The 18,384-nt window shown below is 43.1% G+C and overlaps 1 protein-coding gene across 1 annotated transcript in view; it reads left to right on the top strand.

The window, feature by feature from the left end:
* LOC147737042 (uncharacterized) overlaps window positions 1–15,967 on the top strand; it is a 448,671-nt gene extending 432,704 nt beyond the window's left edge. The window contains exon 6 of the mRNA XM_086960806.1: window positions 6,423–15,967. Coding sequence (XP_086816932.1) covers window positions 8,638–10,959 — 2,322 coding nt within the window. The 5' untranslated portion in view covers window positions 6,423–8,637 and the 3' untranslated portion in view covers window positions 10,960–15,967. The remainder of the gene's footprint in view (window positions 1–6,422) is intronic.
* Window positions 15,968–18,384: the final 2,417 nt, after the last annotated feature.

Below are 18,384 nucleotides of genomic sequence, written 5' to 3'. Positions count from 1 at the left end.
CGCTGCGTGTTAGGTACCTGCATGTTAGTGATCGCTTTTATGCGCTCCGGCGTCAATCTCCTCCCCACTTTCGAAAGGAGGTGACCGAGGTAGGTGACCTCCGTTCGACAGTATTGGAATTTCGGAAGGGACACTTTATGCCCCCTCTTAGCCAAATGGTGTAACAATTTTACAGTAGCATCCCGACAACCCCGCTCTTCATCCGATGCTATTAGGATATCATCCACGTACTGCAACATTACGTTGCCCGGTGGAAGTTCCAGATCATCCAATTGTGCCTTCAGGGCCTGACTGTATATACTAGGACTCTCAGTGTACCCCTGAGGAATTCTCTTGAAGCGGAAGCTACGGCCAGCCAATGAGAATCCGAAGAGATACCTGCTATCTTCATGTACTGGAATACTGAAGAAGGCGTTTTTCAAATCTAGGACAGAGAAATATTTGGCCGAAGGTGGAATCATGGTCAATATCGTAGTGATGTCCGAGACCACCGGATACTGTGGCTCCACTACTCTATTTACCTGCCGCAAATCAATCACAAATCTATAGACATCAGGAGTATTATCAGTTGCACCAGGCGACCGTCTCTTAAGTACAGGCAAAATAGGACTGTTACATATATTCAAATCAGTCTCTTCCACTACTCCAGACTGTATTAAATCTTTAATTATTTGTAACAAGGCCTTCTCACCCTCTCTAGGTATTTTGTATTGTGGAATTCTGGGCAATTTGGCTCCCACCTTCACTCTTATTGACACCGGGGCAATGTCCATTCTCCCCACATCATTATCACTGACAGCCCACAAGCGGTCGGGTATGCCTCGAAACTCAGGTGGCAGCGGGTCGTCTTTTGAAAAGCACTGTAGCGGGCGGGCAACATTGGGGCCTAGAGTAAGGTACACGCCATCCGGAGAACAATAGATGGTGGCATGCAATCTCTTCAATAAGTCTAAACCCAACAAATTTTCTCCACAATTTGATGTCAATAAAAACGGTGAATCAACAGTAAAAGGACCAATCGTTAACGTGAGAGGTTTAGAAATGGGGCTAATCACCGGAGTTCCCGCGAAACCCACGGATATGTTATTCTTGCCAGACAGAGCCGCCCCTGGGACCCGAGAACGAGCCACTGAACTTTTCATTGCACCCGTATCCACTAGAAATTTCTGTTGAGACCCTAGTAAGTCGGCTTCGACATAAGGTCCCCTCTGATCAACTTCCATAAGTACTGGTCCCATGCTCTGTCCTACGCTGTCCTAGTTGTGGGAAAACCCTGTCAAATCATCAACTGAGTAATCATCGTTATAGTACTGGGCACCATCACTCTGCAACTGTTGCCTATTTGTATTATTGTCAAAATAATTGCCACCCGGCCTCCTGCCTCCTTCCGATCGTACCACCTGTCTTCCAGTATCACCACCACCTCTTCCTCGTCCGCGCCCTACACCAGCGCTCGCCTGAAGCAGCGGGCAATCCCTCCACCAGTGCCCCTCCTGCTTGCACTTCGCGCACTGATTCGGTCCCAGCCTGTCCCTGCTCTCACCTCTTCCAAATCCACCTCCGCGGCTCAGCCCCGCACCCCTTCCTCTGCCTCTTGCCACCTGCTGCAACAAAACCCTCGTCTTCAAATCTTTAGCCTTCTTCTCCTGCTTATCCTTGTTCTCATTTTCCCTGTGCTCGTAATATTGCGCCATACTTAGTATTCCCGAAGGAGAGGACGTCGTCCATGTGCTCTCCGACGCTTGCAGTCTGGCTGATATTTCAGGCAATAAGTTCGTGACAAACCTGTTGACGAAGAGCCGTAACCCCCCATCCTGTGACACATCCTGCCCACTAAAATCCATAAACGTTTCCTCAAACCTCGTAAAGAAATCAGAGACCGCCTCATCCTTTTTCTGCTTACAAGCCGTTAGTTTGTCCCAATCCACCTTTTTCGGGGGAATGAGAGAATGCATATATTTTATAATACGCCCTGGCAAAGCCAATATCTCAGCCTTCGGCTTCTCCCCTGGCTTACGCTCCTTGTCCCAATCTTGCAACTCCTGCCATGTACCTCCCAGCTCCTCCGTATGATCCGTACCTTTCACTTGTCGCCACACATCAACCGGGACCAAAAGCCCGAAAAACAATTCAACATCAGCCAACGTCATCACAGTAGAAGACGCCGCTTCTGTAAGCTCTTTGTAATAGGCAGTCGGATTCTTTCTAGAATCCGGCAGCTGAGCCTTCAATGACAACACCTCACTTCTCTTCCATGGCGTGTACACCCATTGCTCCTGAAAATGCGCATCAATTCTGTTCCTTGTAACAGCCCTCGTGACTGGGTCTAACAACTCGGGGACCTCAGGATGAAAAATAGGGTGCACCTCTCGCATTGGGTGGAGACCTGGGAAATGGGGTGTACCGGCAGAGGGCAATTCATTCCTGTATTGCAAAAGCGCGCGCAGACTACTCATCACTTCCTTGACCCCCGTGTTCGTTCTGTACGCTCCAGCCTGTATATCCCGCAAAACCGCCAGGGCCACACCTCCATATCCCTGCTCCCATAGCGGTATCAATACACTAGCCATGTGCCACAAAGCGTGCTGCTGCATTAACGGCTCAAAATCTTTCATGGTGGACCAGATATCTTCGAACGAATAAATATTATTCCTGGCCCATTGACATGCCTGGTTAGCCACCAAACTTTTTTCATCCAAACCAACAGTAGAACGTGTAAGCAGCTTCCGTACCTGTGAGAACAATCCGCTACCTGCGCCGCGACTCGGTGTTAGCATCTCCTGACTGGGGGTGGTACTAGCTGAAACAGTAGGGAGTGCTAAAGAAAATGGTGAGGGAGCAGGTGAAGTGGGCTGGAGTAGAGAAACGAGTGTTGTCGAGGGCAGGGGTGTCGGGGGCAGGGATTGTTGGGGGGCACTCGCTGAAGGACCTGGAATGGCGCTACTAGGGGCCGAAAGTGGCAAGGAGGGGTACAATGGCTGCGGGGCATAAGGGGGAGGGGGTCGGGCATTCAAAATGTCCTCCATCTCATCTGGGTCGTCCTCTCGTACTACGTAACTTTTATTTTCTTTCAACCTACAAAGTCTATCTGCGCGCTCCATGCGTAGTGCATTCTCATTCCCCACCTGTTCCCTCGCTTTCTGCGCCATAGTCTGGGTGGACTTTTTATACTCCTCTTTCTCCTCTCGCATCTTACGTTTCCTGGCCTCTTTCTGCCATACTCGCAAAGAGTCGAACATACTCTGGCGGCTACGCCTAGCAAACAGTTTATCTTGCAAATAATCCAATTTAGCTTCATCAAAAGAACCCGTCAAAGGCCATTGTAAATCCACATTATCAGCAGTGTATCGATGCCACAAAGTACCAAACAAAATCAGGACCAGTCCATGTTTAACATACATGTCAAAACTCGGTGTCCCTTCAGGAGGTGCGGGTTGGCTCTCGGCCAGTCTAGTATCTGAGGGTCGACAACAGCATCCAAAACATCGCAACTTGCTAAAACACGGCATCTTTACTTTATCTCGAATCACAACTCAAGTTCATTCACACACAAACATATAGACGAACCACGTACACATATACAATATCTCCAAAACACGTGTTACCAAATGGGACAAGGCCCGTCGACCAAGTCCTGGGGAACCTGGACTCTACCGCAGACCGAACAGTACGCTAACTGTTCTGAGGACGGGGAACGGATCCGCCACCCGTGCGGCACTATGGATCGCTGCGCACTTTACCGCGGGAAACCCGGATCACACCTCCACTGAATCACCACACTAGGAGTTCAGGGTAAGCGCACCAGAGTCTACCCACAATGAGCCACGCCTTCACCACAGTACCATTCGGTCGGATCGCTACAAACAATTACCTCGAAATACGTCCCCAACCCCGTCAAGTCTGTCAGAGCACCAACTCGTACTCTGAGTTCCCCGGAGCACACTAGCCCCAGGAGCACACCGGCTCCTCAAACCATCGGAGACACTCTAGTCTCCCAGAACACTCCCGTTCCTGCAACAATCAAAGGTGGACCACTCACCTTCCGTATGCGGCACCGACCTCTACCGTTCTCCGCCTCCGGCTGCCAGGACCAACACGGTCAGCTTCAAGTTCCGCCTTCTGGACCCCGGCGTAAGATCCGAACCGGGACCTCTCCCGATCAGCAGGGTGGGGCAGCGCTGCGAGAACCAAGCTCGGCATCAAATGGGATCCCGGGCCCACCGTGCCGACCAGCGGGTCCCCGGTCTTCTGCTACCCACTTACGGGTGAGAAAGATCCTTATCGCGGGGTCCCTATTCGGGCGCCATCTGATAAGCGTGGCTCAAATCCACTGGAGTGACTTACAGCACTCACCTATAATTACCTTATAGGAAGTCAGCCGGACAGTGGAGAAGTATAAACAAAAGTCTTTATTAGGCCAAACAACACTCATATGAGAGGGCCCTGTCCGACCTCACTCCTAGGAGTGCGAACGAGAGGACTGACTCTCTGCACCACAGCAATACATTATAATGCAATACAGTAAATGGGGTACGCCCCTTGTGGAAAACTACTGAGCCCCAGACCAGTGAACAATGCTCTCATACAGCAGGCATCTGCACCTGCGAGGGATACATTATTATCTCTGCTCAAGGCCAGGGAGCTAGGCTTCGGCGTCTCTGGGCATGAGAACATTGCAGATAACATAAGTTGTTAGTTTCGGTCACAGTGAGCCGAGAAACGAAAACTGCTGTCTTAGTATATTTCTTTCTGTATTCCTGCGGGAGGGGCATGAGCGAGCAGAGCCCGCAGGCACGGAGAGTTACACAAAATGGTGGCACACAAGCTAAGCTAAGAAACTAATATGGTCACACATTTATATACGAAATAGGTAAGAATATGAATTCAGCATAAGTGTGTTTACGTAAATGCATTAGTTAGTCATATGATGCTAACTCACACGTCATCATAGGGTAATTAGAGCATCGAAAAGTGAATTCTATCAGTAGTCTAGGCATGTAGAGTAATTCAGGGGTCGAGGGGTGCTTCAACAGGGTCACAGTCTATTGTCACTTTCCTCTTTGCATAATTTCTCAGATTTTTTAGTACAAACTTATTACAGACTCCAATGGCTCAGCGACTTACTGACCGATCAACCTTAACTACTCGCCACACGCCACACACCTTGCCACTTTTCACTCACCACTCACTGTTCATTGCTTGTTCTTTGCTATTCATCGCTGTCAAGAGTACCAGGGAGAATGCTAGTAATCCTTCGGGAGCAAGAGCGGGATCCAGAGCCAGTCACACTACAGACGGCAGATGTAGGCACTTCCCTCCACTCCTCAGCTCAGCTCTGCTCAATGCTTGGTATATACGTAAAACCAGGCGACAGGCCAAGGCTCTTCTGTGCCCTCTGTGCTCCTCTGTGCCCGGCAGCAGCCGGCTCACCAGCAGCACCGCAGGCCAATGCTCCTTTGACCCCTGCAGCGGCCACCGCACCAGCAGCGCCTTAGCACCGCGGTGCCGGCAGTGGCCGTTCCTGCCCTCGCAGCAGATCCGTAGTACTTAAAGCGCCCGTATAACAGGACGCGGGTGAAGCGGGAGAAACCTGTGGGTGCGGAAACCGGTCACAAAACAAACCCAGGCAGTCATTCCAGGCTCCACTCTGCTTGCTCATGAACTCTGGTTCGGCCCCCTCGGCTCTATTCGATACGCTCTGCACTCAAAGCCGAATCACAAGACGACGACGACTGTGAACACCAACAGAGGGAAGAATTGTGTGTTCCCCTAGTTAGTAAAAAAAAACAGCATAAGTCTTGGCTGCTTCTGTTGCAACAAGAGTCTTTTGCGTCTTTTCAGTCTAATTTTCCTGTCTGGAAAGAAATTGTGTCCTGATTTTCTGCACCCAGTAAGTCCAGGTGCAGAAAAACCTAACAACTGATAATCAGGTGGAATAAAATGAACACATGAAAGTCCGGCTTAATTTCATCGCCCATGATTCATACTCTGGACCATAGTTGAGGGATAGGTCTAGGCATAGTCCTTGCAGCACACAATAGATTTGCTTGAGGCAGAGGCCAAAACTCACAAGTCAGGATACCAGATACAAGTAGGTGGTAACTCAATGCAGGGGAAAATGCCTGTTGTCCGTCGAGGGGTCATTCTCGTCCCAGAAATCTACATTACAAATTAATTAATAGTATCTGTTTGGTGCCAGTCCATATGACTTTAATTTCTGCCTTTGAGATTCTGTGTTACAAGTCCATAGAGTACATGTATCCTTTGTGAGCTTAATAAAATGTTGAAAATTCTACAAATCCTCACTCCTACATCCAAGAACTCTCAACAGCTCAACATTTTCAAAATTCTGCATTGATTTGGCTTGTAAAGTATATTTTTGGAAATTTACATGTATTAACTATTTCATTTTAATACTATAGATGATTGAAATTACGGACAAAGAAAGCAAGATTTAGCACAAGGCAACTGAATGTCGGTGCCATAAGAAGGATTACTTTGAAAATCTGAAGGACATCCAGCATTCTTCCAAAAATCTAGGTGTGGAAAGTACTATACCTGTAAGTGAAGTCTCTAGTTTTGCATTTCATTAACCCAGAGCAAAGCCATATCTGTGCACACAGCATCAGAAATAATGTAGAAAGACCACTTCAGCATCCAGCAGACAAATTGCCTCAGCATCACAGAATAACGTTCATCTAAAGCATCATGTAATTCCAGAGAGGAAGCACACACTGCATAAAAGAAAGTTATAACAAAAGGTTTCTTCTGCATACCATCAAAGAGAAGACGCCGAAAGAAGACTCCGAAGCTGACACATTACCAACCAAAAGATTGGAAAATCACCTTTGTTCAACAACCGTTTTTAACCAGTTAAGCAAGTTTGAGACTATCTGCCTCTGAATAGGACACCACGACCCACACTGCTCACTCTTGCGAAAACCTTAAAAATTCACCACTTTATTGTGTTAATGACCATCTCAGATTGTTTCCTTTTTTTGTGTACTGTTCTGTAATTATATGTACATCGCCTCAACATTATCTGTTGTGCAGGAGTGAGATGTAAAACTGTGAAGTATAAAAAAAAATTAAAGGAGCACTGTTGCGCTATAGCTACTGTAAATAAATCCTCGTCTTCAGAACTATAAACCTTAACCTCCCACCTAACATCCCAAGTGTAAAAGGAACTGATGTTCTGCGACTAATGATCCACATAGTACTGTGCACGTTCTAACGCCGAGTTACTGCCATTACATCAGTGCAAAAAGGTACTGATCAGTTTAATCATTAAATATCAGACTAACACCTTATTACTGAATTGCTAAGAACCTATACAAATAGATTTGAGAAAAACCTCAGTCACAAAATAGGTTGCTGTCGGAGAGGCTTTAACCTAAAGACTATTATCTGCTAGAAAAGTTTCAACTGATGTTACAGGGCTGCATCCAGACATATTTTGCTCAATTCAAGTGTGAAGAAGATTATACACAATTTCTTTTAGAGATAAATGCTGAACATTTTCTAAACAAGCCCAACTCTAAAATCAGGTTCACTCTTACTGTGGCAAATAGGCAAGAGAAAACTAAACATAGAGATACTAACTCTAGGAATACACCTTATAAAAACACGGACTGTGAGAACAAATTCAGAGTTCAATCCCGCCTCATTCGAGGCAAAATAACCAAAGTTGGGGAAAAAGTTATCTGTGCCAAAAAAGATACAGCCATTAATCTTATCTCACAGAATTTGACAGAATGCACACTGGGGGAAACCACTCTTAGAGCAAAGTATGCTAAAAAAGTTTCAGGCGTAAATCTTATCTCACTGAGCATATGAGAATCCACACGGGGGAAAACCACTCTCCGTGCAAAGTATGCCAAAAAAGTTTCAGATGTAAATCTTATCTCACTGAGCATATGAGAATCCACGCTGGGGAAAAGCCTTATCAGTGCTCTGAATGCCACAAAAGGTTTAGTGTAAAACAGAGTCTATATCTACATGCATTAACCCACTCTGGGGAAAAACCTTATCAGTGCTCTGAATGCCAAAAAAGTTTCAGCCATATCTAAACTCACTGAACATATGAGAATCCACATTGGGGAAAAACCTTATCAGTGCTCTGAATGCCAGAAAAGGTTTTGTTTCAAACAAAGTCTTTCTCGACATGTAATAACCCACTCTATGGAAAAACCTTACCAGTGCTCTAAATGCCAGAAATGTTTCAGTGACAAAAACAGTCTCACTCGGCATAGATGAACCCACATTAGTGATAAACCTTATCAGTGCACTGATTGCCAAAAATGTTTCATTGACAAAAACAGTCTCACTCAGCTTAGAAGAACACACATTAGGGATAAACCTTATCAGTGCACTGATTGCCAAAAATGTTTCATTGACAAAATCAGTCTCACTCAGCATAGAAAAACCCACATTAGGGATAAACCTTATCAGTGCTCTGAATGCCAGAAATGTTTCAGTTACAAAAGCAGACTCACTGAACATGCAAGAATCCACTCTAGGGAAAACCCTTATCAGTGCTCTGAATGCCCAAAACATTTCCACCGTAAATCACTTCTAACTGCACATTTGAGATTCCACACTGGGGAAAAACCTCATCAGTGCTCTGAATGCCAGAAAATGTTGTGTAGCAAACAAAGTCTTTCTCGACATGCAATAACCCATTCTGTGGAACAACCTTATCAGTGCTCTGAATGCCAGAAATGTTTCAGTATAAAAAGTAGTCTCACACAGCATACAAAGATCCACGCTTCGAGAAAACGTTATCAGTGCTCTGAATGCCACAAATGTTTCAGTCAAAAAGGCTGTCTCACTCGGCATACAAGAACCCACACTGGGGAAAAAGCTTATCAGTGCTCTGAATGCCAGAAATGTTTCAGTCAAAAAGGCTGTCTCACGCTGCATTTAAAAACCCACACTGGGGAAAAACCTTATCAGTGCTCTGAATGCCAGAAATATTTCAGAGACAAAAGAAGTCTTTCTCGACATACTATAACCCACACTGAGGAAAAACCTTATCCATGCTCTGAATGTCAGAAATGTTTCAGAGACAAAATCAGTCTCACTCGGCATATAAGAACCCACACTGGGGATAAACCTTATCAGTGCTCTGAATGCCAGAAATGTTTCAGTTACAAAAGTAGACTCACTGAACATGCAAGAATCCACTCTGGGGAAAACCCTTATCAGTGCTCTGAATGCCCTAAACATTTCCACTGTAAATCACTTCTAACTGCACATTTGAGATTCCACACTGGGGAAAAACCTTATCAGTGCTCTGAATGCCAGAAAACGTTGTGTAGCAAACAAAGTCTTTCTCAACATGCACTAACCCATTCTGTGGAACAACCTTATCAGTGCTCTGAATGCCAGAAATGTTTCAGTATAAAAAGTAGTCTCACACAGCATACAAAGATCCACGCTTTGAGAAAACGTTATCAGTGCTCTGAATGCCAGAAATGTTTCAGTCAAAAAGGCTGTCTCACTCGGCATACAAGAACCCACACTGGGGAAAAAGCTTATCAGTGCTCTGAATGCCAGAAATGTTTTAGTCAAAAAGGCTGTCTCACGCTGCATATAAAAACCCACACTGGGGAAAAACCTTATCAGTGCTCTGAATGCCAGAAATATTTCCGAGACAAAAGAAGTCTTTCTCGACATACAATAACCCACACTGAGGAAAAACCTTATCCATGCTCTGAATGTCAGAAATGTTTCAGAGACAAAATCAGTCTCACTCAGCATATAAGAACTCACACTGGGGATAAACCTTATCAGTGCTCTGAATGCCAGAAATGTTTCAGTTACAAAAGCAGACTCAATGAACATGCAAGAATCCACTCTGGGGAAAACCCTTATCAGTGCTCTGAATGCCCAGAACATTTCCACCGTAAATCACTTCTAACTGCACATTTGAGATTCCACACTGGAGAAAAACCTTATCAATGCTCTGAATGCCAGAAAACGTTGTGTAGCAAACAAAGTCTTTCTCGACATGCACTAACCCATTCTGTGGAACAACCTTATCAGTGCTCTGAATGCCAGAAATGTTTCAGTTTAAAAAGTAGTCTCACACACCATACAAAGATCCACGCTTGGGGAAAACGTTATCAGTGCTCTGAATGCCAGAAATGTTTCAGTCAAAAAGGCTGTCTCACTCGGCATACAAGAACCCACACTGGGGAAAAAGCTTATCAGTGCTCTGAATGCCAGAAATGTTTCAGTCAAAAAGGCTGTCTCATGCTGCATATAAAAACCCACACTGGGGAAAAACCTTATCAGTGCTCTGAATGCCAGAAATATTTCAGAGACAAAAGAAGTCTTTCTCGACATACAATAACTCACACTGAGGAAAAACCTTATCCATGCTCTGAATGTCAGAAATGTTTCAGAGACAAAATCAGTCTCACTCGGCATATAAGAACCCACACTGGGGATAAACCTTATCAGTGCTCTGAATGCCCAAAAGATTTCAAACTTAAATCACTTCTAACTGCACATGTCAGATTCCACACTAGGGTAGAACTTTATCGGTGCTCTGAATGCCAGAAATGTTTCAGTGTAAAAAGCAGTTTCATTCATCATATAAGAACCCACACTGGGGAAAAACCTTATCAGTGCTCTGAATGCCACAAATGTTTCAGTACAAAAAACAGTCTCATTCATCATATAAGAACCCACACGGGGGAAAAACCTTATCAGTGCTCGGAATGCCACAAATGTTTCAGTACAAAAAACAGTCTCATTCATCATCAAAGAACCCACACTGGGGAAAAACCTTATCAGTGCTCTGAATGTCACAAATGTTTCAGTGAAAGAAGGACTCTCACTCAGCATATAAGAATCCACACTGGGGAAAAACCTTATCAGTGCTCCGATTGTGAAAAAAGTGTCATCCGTAAATCTCATCTCACTGAACATGTGAGAATCCACATTGTATAAATAAATGATCAGTGCTCTAAAATTTCAGAAAAGATTCAGAGGTAGAGATGGTTAGAAGCGCATAAGAAAACACACCATCAAAATAATTCAGTGCTCCGAATGCCAGAAAAGCATCAATTTTAACTCAATCTCACTCTACATGAGCAGACATACACAGGGAAAAAACATCACCAATGCGGTGAATGCCAGAAATTCCTATTGATTGGCACAGCCTCACTAACCAAAGCGACTCCATACTGATGAAAAACCTTGTGAGTGCTCTGAATGCCAGAAAGGCTGCAGAGAAAAACACTATCTCACCATGAGAAACTCCACAGTGGAGAAAATCCTTATGCCTTAAAAGCTTGAATCTGAAATACAGTGTTATGCTTCATGATAAAGCCCACTCTGGGGAAAAACCTTATGAGTGCTCGAAATGCAAGCAACGTTTTGGTTACAAATTACTTCTCACTTGACATATGCGAACTCACACGAGGGGAAAAAGCCTTATGTGTGTTCTGAATGTCAGATAAGTTTTAGTCTTGAATACAATGTCACTTCACATAAGAGAATTCACACTGGACTAAAGCCTTATACAGGAGGGGAAAGCCAGAAATGTTTTACTCAGAAAAGAGATCTCACTAAAGGAAATCTCAGGGTAGCCATGTAGTGTTTTGAGGGTTGGGGTCAGTTTGGGTGGGGGTGGCAGGATAGAGGGCAGTGTTATGGTAGAAGCAGACAGTGCAGCCATGTAGTGTTTTGAGGGTAGATTGCAGTGTTGGGGGAGTAGTTTTAGGGCGAGCAGAATGAGTCAGTCAGGTTTCAAATGACACGTGTGCCAAGATGCCTTTTTGGTAATTGTGCGTGTGATAAAAAAAATAACATTTACATTATTAGACTCTGCTAGCTGCAGCCTGATGATAATAATATAAAAGAAACACAGCCTTCCCTTAACTTTAAAAGGAAAATATGACCTTGTTCTTATTTAAAAATTAACTAAAAGCTGTCAGATAATCCAGTGGTGTCTGGGAGCTCACGATCGACTGGTTGAAGACACCTGTTGCACATTTTATAAAATTCAGCCAAAAGTTTTTGTTTTTTTGTGGGGGAGGGTCTGTTGTGATTTTGAGTCCATACATTCCTGTGTCATCCTTTCTACATCATAAGTTCTTACGCGTCCACTGTAGTCCTGTTTACACTGTATTCCTTTTTTTGGTGTTTTTAAATACCTTTTCTAAGAATGTGAATTGACGAGGTTTCATTTTTTTTCTTTCAGTTGATATGTTTTCACCCTCCTTTGTGGATTTCATGCAAACTGTTCAATTTTTTCCATTCTTTGGCACTACCAGTGTTGCATAGTGCATAGGTTTCAGTGTTTATGTCCCTTTTTTTCTGAGCGTGATTTTGGTATGAATTCAGACTTTCCTTACGCCCTTTTACTCTGACATTTTCCTAATCACGTTGGGTTACCATCAGGCAGACGTTGTATTTGAAATTTATCTTCCCCTTGTCACCATTCTGTTTTTTTTTCCTAACTGCAATGAACTTCGATGCACCTATATTTATACTCGGTTTGTACAAATTTGCTTCAAACATTTTTGGTTTCTCTTTCTTTGCAGGTGGTTGATCTTGCCCTTTTTTCATTTCTCTATGTTTATGCAACCTCATTTGAAAGAATGTAAAGGTTTCCATTGTGATTTCATTTCTGTTGCTTTTTTTTTAGTTGCACGTACTTTAGAGCAGACTTGGTTGCTTTTTGAAATAAGTTTTACCAGCAAACACAAGATGATGGACGGAGCGCTCAAACTTTTCAGACACTCACCCCCAATCACAGATCTGGGTTGAGTCCGTCATCGTTCTTTAGCTCACTTCGCCACCCCAGTTCAGACCAGGCCATATGCAAATCAGTCTGCCAAGCCAGGTCTTCCATGGACCGGAAACCAGCATCCTGGGACCGGTTTCGGATTAACATACCTCCTCAGCCAGTCTAGGTTCAATCCCAGGATGCTTGTTTATAGTCCAGTTGAGACCTGACTTGGCAGTTCGGTCTGGACTGTAGCCATGAGACACAGGGTCAAGACTGATTTTTATATGGCTGGGCCTGAACTGGGCTGGAGAAGTGGGCTTAAGAACGATGATGGATTCAACCCAGATCTGTGACTGGGGGTGAGTGTCTGAAAAGTTTAATCTGTTCGTCCATCATCTCCTTGTGTTTGCTTTGTTTGCCTTGAGTTGGCAGGGTAGGCCCAGACATGGGTCCCTTGCTTACTTTGCTACTGGATTCAAGCTAGCCTGGCCGATGAGGGGCTTTACCCCGAAACCGGTCCCAGGATGCTTGTATCTGAAAGAGAATACTAGTTATAGATTCCTTACCTTAGAAGTTTAATACATACCTTAATAATGTATTAAATATTCAGAGGGAAAACTATTAACATCTCCTTCCAAATTCTAAATTGTTAAATGGGCTTAGTACATTTCAAAAAGGGGTTTAGCATTTGCAAGCTCTGTGAGTTCCCGAACTAGTGGATTTTTTTAACAGTAAAACCCTTGGTACACAAGGCCATTTTGCTCGATTCCCTCTAAATGAAGTTTGCTAAGAATGTTAGTTGAATGATAACCGGTGTATGTACCTATTTAACGTTAGTGTCGCTTCAGATCAAATAAAAACCATCACACATAACTCTTACACAATACTTAAAGACAGAATTTCTTACATCCAGCTTTAATGTTTTGTTAAATATATTTGAAAATGTTGTTACTTATGCGGCACATCGACTTTACATACTTTAAAAGAGTAAAATTTAAGGTCTTGCTGGGTGCGTTCAAAATTTGGACTGCGATTAGGAAAAAACTCAAGCTGAATAGGATCCATAGGTATACGCCCTTGCAAAATAACCCACTCCTACCAGAAACATTCAATGATGGCTATATGGAACTCTGGAGTGAGAAAGGGATTAGTTTTATTGGAGATCTAATTCGGGATAACAGTACACTTTCATTTGATGAAATAAAGGAGAAATTCGGAGTAGGAAATAACCATTTCTTTAAATTCTTACAAATTAGGGAGTTTTTTTCGAAAAAGAACACCCAGGGCTTCAAAATCCCCCTTCTGGAGGCAGCCTTGGGGACACAAGTGGTATCCATCTCTAAGTGCTACATACTGCTTAGTGACACAATGGAGGACGATCTTGTTAAACGCATGGACCGGTGGCAGGATAAGGTTCAGGCGGACGGTGGGGTGTGTGAGGACTCCTTGCTGTTAAGCTCGACAGCAGCTATCTCTGCTAACATACAGGTCCAATGCTTTAAAACTTGGCTAAATTTATGTATCACTCCCTCTCGGATCTTCAAGTGGGGGGGCTCTACAGGGATTTATTGTTCTCGATGTGGAGAGCTCGCCGCAGATAGTATTGACCTGTTTGCTACCTGCCCCCGCTTATCTGAACTGCGCGGCAAAATGTCGTACTACATTAATCAAATTTTGTATTATGATATAACACTGTCTCCACAAGTCATTCTTCTTGGGGTTAGCAATCAGGCGTTGACGGTGCCCAGGAAGACCTTGCTCTTTATCATGATGGCTGTGTATAGGCTTTCTAGAGCAACTGTGTGGTTAGACAAAGATCCCCCCTCAGTACATTGCTGGCTGGGGAAACTGTTAGATACTTATCGTTGGGAGAAAGAGATATACAAACGCAGGGGCTTGAGAGCCAGGAAAAGAGGGGGAGATATCGTGTCCCCAATTAGTAGCTGGATAAATGAATCTATGTTTTAAAATTATGCCTAAAAAGAAATAGCCATATGAGTTTCAAATATCCTAGACTTGGTGGAGCTATACAGTTAATTCTAGGGAATGGAGACAGGATTTAAGTGTATAAAAGGAGGTACAGAGGAAGGAAACTCTTCCCGGCAAATCTGCGTTGTTTTTTTTTTAATGTATTTTATTTCTTCGTTAGGAGGCGATTGTCTTTTGTTTTTTCTGTTGCAATCTAACCTAGGTGTAATCTCCCTTGGTCCATGGGAAAGGGAGGGAGGGGGGAGGAGGGGTTTAAAACAAAAAACTTGGAGCTATATATATTTCACGGTTGGTTGTATGACATCTAAACATAAACACATACATTTGTTTTTTCTGTCTTATATTTTTTTTTTTGTATTTGTAACAAGCACATGATTTGGTGGACCAAATAAAGAATTTAAAATAAAATGTTACTTGAACAGGAAAGTAGCTAAAGCAGTCTCTGAACATAAAATAGTATGTAAACATAATCTTCAAATATATTTTCTGAGTTTCAGGAACAATGTGTGTCTTCTAGGTTTACTCCAAACCACTATAATAAACATATTCAATGCTTTTAGATTTGATCTGTTCGTACTGTTTTTTTGTAGACAATAATCTAGATTTAGACCAAGGATCAATTCCACCCATGGCTTTTAAAATCTATTTATCATTGATCTCTTTTAGTGTTATCGCAACTAAAACTGTAATAGAACTGATCTGAGAGATGGACTTTCAAGTATTATGCCTAGTCAATTTATTGAACAAACTATGGAGTTAAAATCTGAATAGATTAGATCCACAAGCATTGCCTGACCACTGTATTTTACATCAATAGATTACTTATCAGCACATTTTCTCTCAGAACAATTGACTCATTTTCTATTTTTAGCGGAGCTCGTGCTGGGTCTGTTTGAACTCTTTTAAAATATGACATTTAAATGTCCAAAAGTTCAGGAATTCTAGTTTCAAGCCTGGTCAAACCTTAATGAATGCTACACCAAAATATGCCCTTCTGTTCCTACATTTTATTGTGCACCATGATTCAGAAATGGCATGTTTTTGTTTTCGGAGGTAAAATTCTAAACATATTTATTGTTGTTGCCATCCGAAACATTATCACTAATTGGGAAGATAACAAGTGGTCTTGTGATGCTTGCTGGGACAATTTTACAAAAGTGTATGGATTTTGTATATATTTAAAATTGTTGATCTCCAAAATGGCCTAAATCAATAAATTGAATTGAAATTCAAGTTTATCGTTTGAATCCTATTGTTGGAAAATATGTGATTTTGAACCCCAGGAGGCTGTTCCTTTCCAGAAAGCATTCAGGTTGTAATCATGAGTCAAATAATGCGGAGGAGGTTAAAATATTCAAATTGAATTCTAATTATATATGAAAGGTACATTGTTCAATATATTTCTCTTAGTATTTTAATGTAAGGACTTGATTGCTTAAGGAAAATAATTAGTATTTGTTTTCTATGTGTAGGAAGCATTACATTAGTGAAATCACTGCATCCCGCCTTCTTTGTTTCCATTCCTGTTCTTTATGAACGTTTCTATTGTTGAACTTTAAAGATTGCCCGAAATTAGGAATTGTGCTCTACATAACTTTGCTGTGTTACAGTATGTTGATTTTTATGTACTACATTTGTCTCTTATATGTATGGCAACTGATGTTTTGTTTTGCTTTAATAATCAGCTTATGTTTATTAGGTTTTATTATTCAATAACATTTTTCAAACACAACAAAAGGTAGTTAATATGTCTTACAACTGCAGCATTTTTATTGTATGGGCACTTACAAAGGGGCCAAAAATATGGTCTGCGGGGTGACGGAGAACCACATTGGCATCTTCAGAGAGAGGTTTGGGCAGGTGATTAGGGGTATATGTAAGGTTGGAAGTAGGGGGAACAAAGCATGTACATTGTGTGGACTGTGACTCCTGGAGTTATTGTGAGGGATACCATGCTACCCTGTAAATGAATCCCCTAGTGATTATTATCAACAAACTTTATTCGGTTTTATAAAAGAAAACCATAAAAGTCATACATAAAATGATAAAACATCTTCCAAGTTACAGATTGACAAATATAATATGTCCAAGTTAATCAGAACACAAGATAAAAATTCATGAATTACAGTACAGAAGTTAATCACAGCTTGACATGAGTCTAACAGCGACCCATAGAAAGTTAAGTGTATGCAAAACAGTGTCATTAGAGAACAGTTGTAAAAAGATTAGAGCTGGTCTCACCCGCCTAAAACCCACTTTTTTGAGAATGGGAATAATAAATAACTTTCTACGGACAGCATAAAAACTACAAAACATAAAGAAAGTGCATCATGTCCTGAGGAGACACACCATTGCAGCCACAGGGCATGAGGCACTGGCCTCTGTGGAAGCCGCGAGGGTGTGCCATGAGGCCCTTTCTGTTTTTTAAAGAATTAGCTGCAGTGATAGAGAGGGAAATGAGCTGTGTAAGCCTAGTGTGCGTAAGTACATTGTGTTAAACACTGTACCAACCACCGAACCTTATCTTCTAGGGCTTAAAAGCATCCATGATTGTTTTCTATTGACCCGGTTTCGGCTCAACCTCTTCCATTACCTCATGTAAATGTAAATGTAAATGTAAGGTGTTTTATAGCGCGCTCAATTACTACTGGAGTATCCTGGCGCGAATGACCGCTGGGGAACCCGTCCTGGCTTTCCCTGTGAGATGGTCCCATGCTGGGTATCTCCAAGGTGAAGCCAGGCATCCCCGGCGTCTGTGGGGGGCCGTTGTAGAGATGAGGCAAGCTTAATGCCCAGAGTTACCGAGTGTGATCACTGCCCAAAGTGGGCACCGAGGCGAGAATTATCAGTCCGCTGACCCTGGTCCTCGACCCTGCCGCGTCGGGAATCGAACCCTGGTCCCGGGCCGTTCTCAGCCTCCGGGTCTGCCGCCTCTAACCAGTGAGCCACACCTCCCCTACCCCAATGTGGCCCCATACTTCACTTCTGTAACTAACCTTTGAGATATATATTTTTTTGCAGAGTTTTATATAGCGCGAACTTGAACCGAACCGGGTATCATAGCGCTTTACATAGTACCAGTTACATTACATGAGGACACACATTCATTTTGTTAGGCATGGGGACATTAAGTGATTTCCCAGAATCACAGGAGGTTTTACCGAGACTCGAACCTGGTTCCCCAGTTCCGAGGTCGAGCGCCCTAGCCGTTAGTCCAAATCCTCTCCCCTAAATTTGTCTTCATATGTCTTCAAAAGAGTCCCTATTGACTTTCCTCCCACTCTGCTGGCAAAGTTAAAAACAGCTGCAAAAGCTTTCACTAGATCCCCTTTCTTCCAAATAAGCAAAGGCCACCAACTCAAGGAATCGTCAAACACAACTCACAAATAGAAAATAACATTGGTCTTCGGTATTGACGAAAGTTCGAATTTAAAAAAGAACTGCTTAGCTTTACGAGGTCCCACCTGCATAGTGAACGGCTTGGAATGATTAAACGAAAGGTCCAAGTCCTTCATAAAAAGGGCAAAAGAATTCAGAAGAAGTTGTAGGCACCTAGATGTCCTCGCCCAAGGACTGCGTCGTCTGCGTATAGGAGGACTGGCAGGTTAAACTTGGCTACCCTGGGGACAATAAGCATTTGTGGCCAAAAG

The sequence above is a fragment of the Lissotriton vulgaris genome, chromosome 1_1, assembly GCF_964263255.1.
Source record: "Lissotriton vulgaris chromosome 1_1, aLisVul1.2, whole genome shotgun sequence".
Lineage (NCBI taxonomy): Eukaryota > Metazoa > Chordata > Amphibia > Caudata > Salamandridae > Lissotriton > Lissotriton vulgaris.
The sequence above is the reverse complement of the archived record's forward strand: the minus strand, read 5'-3'. Positions and strand labels throughout refer to the sequence as shown.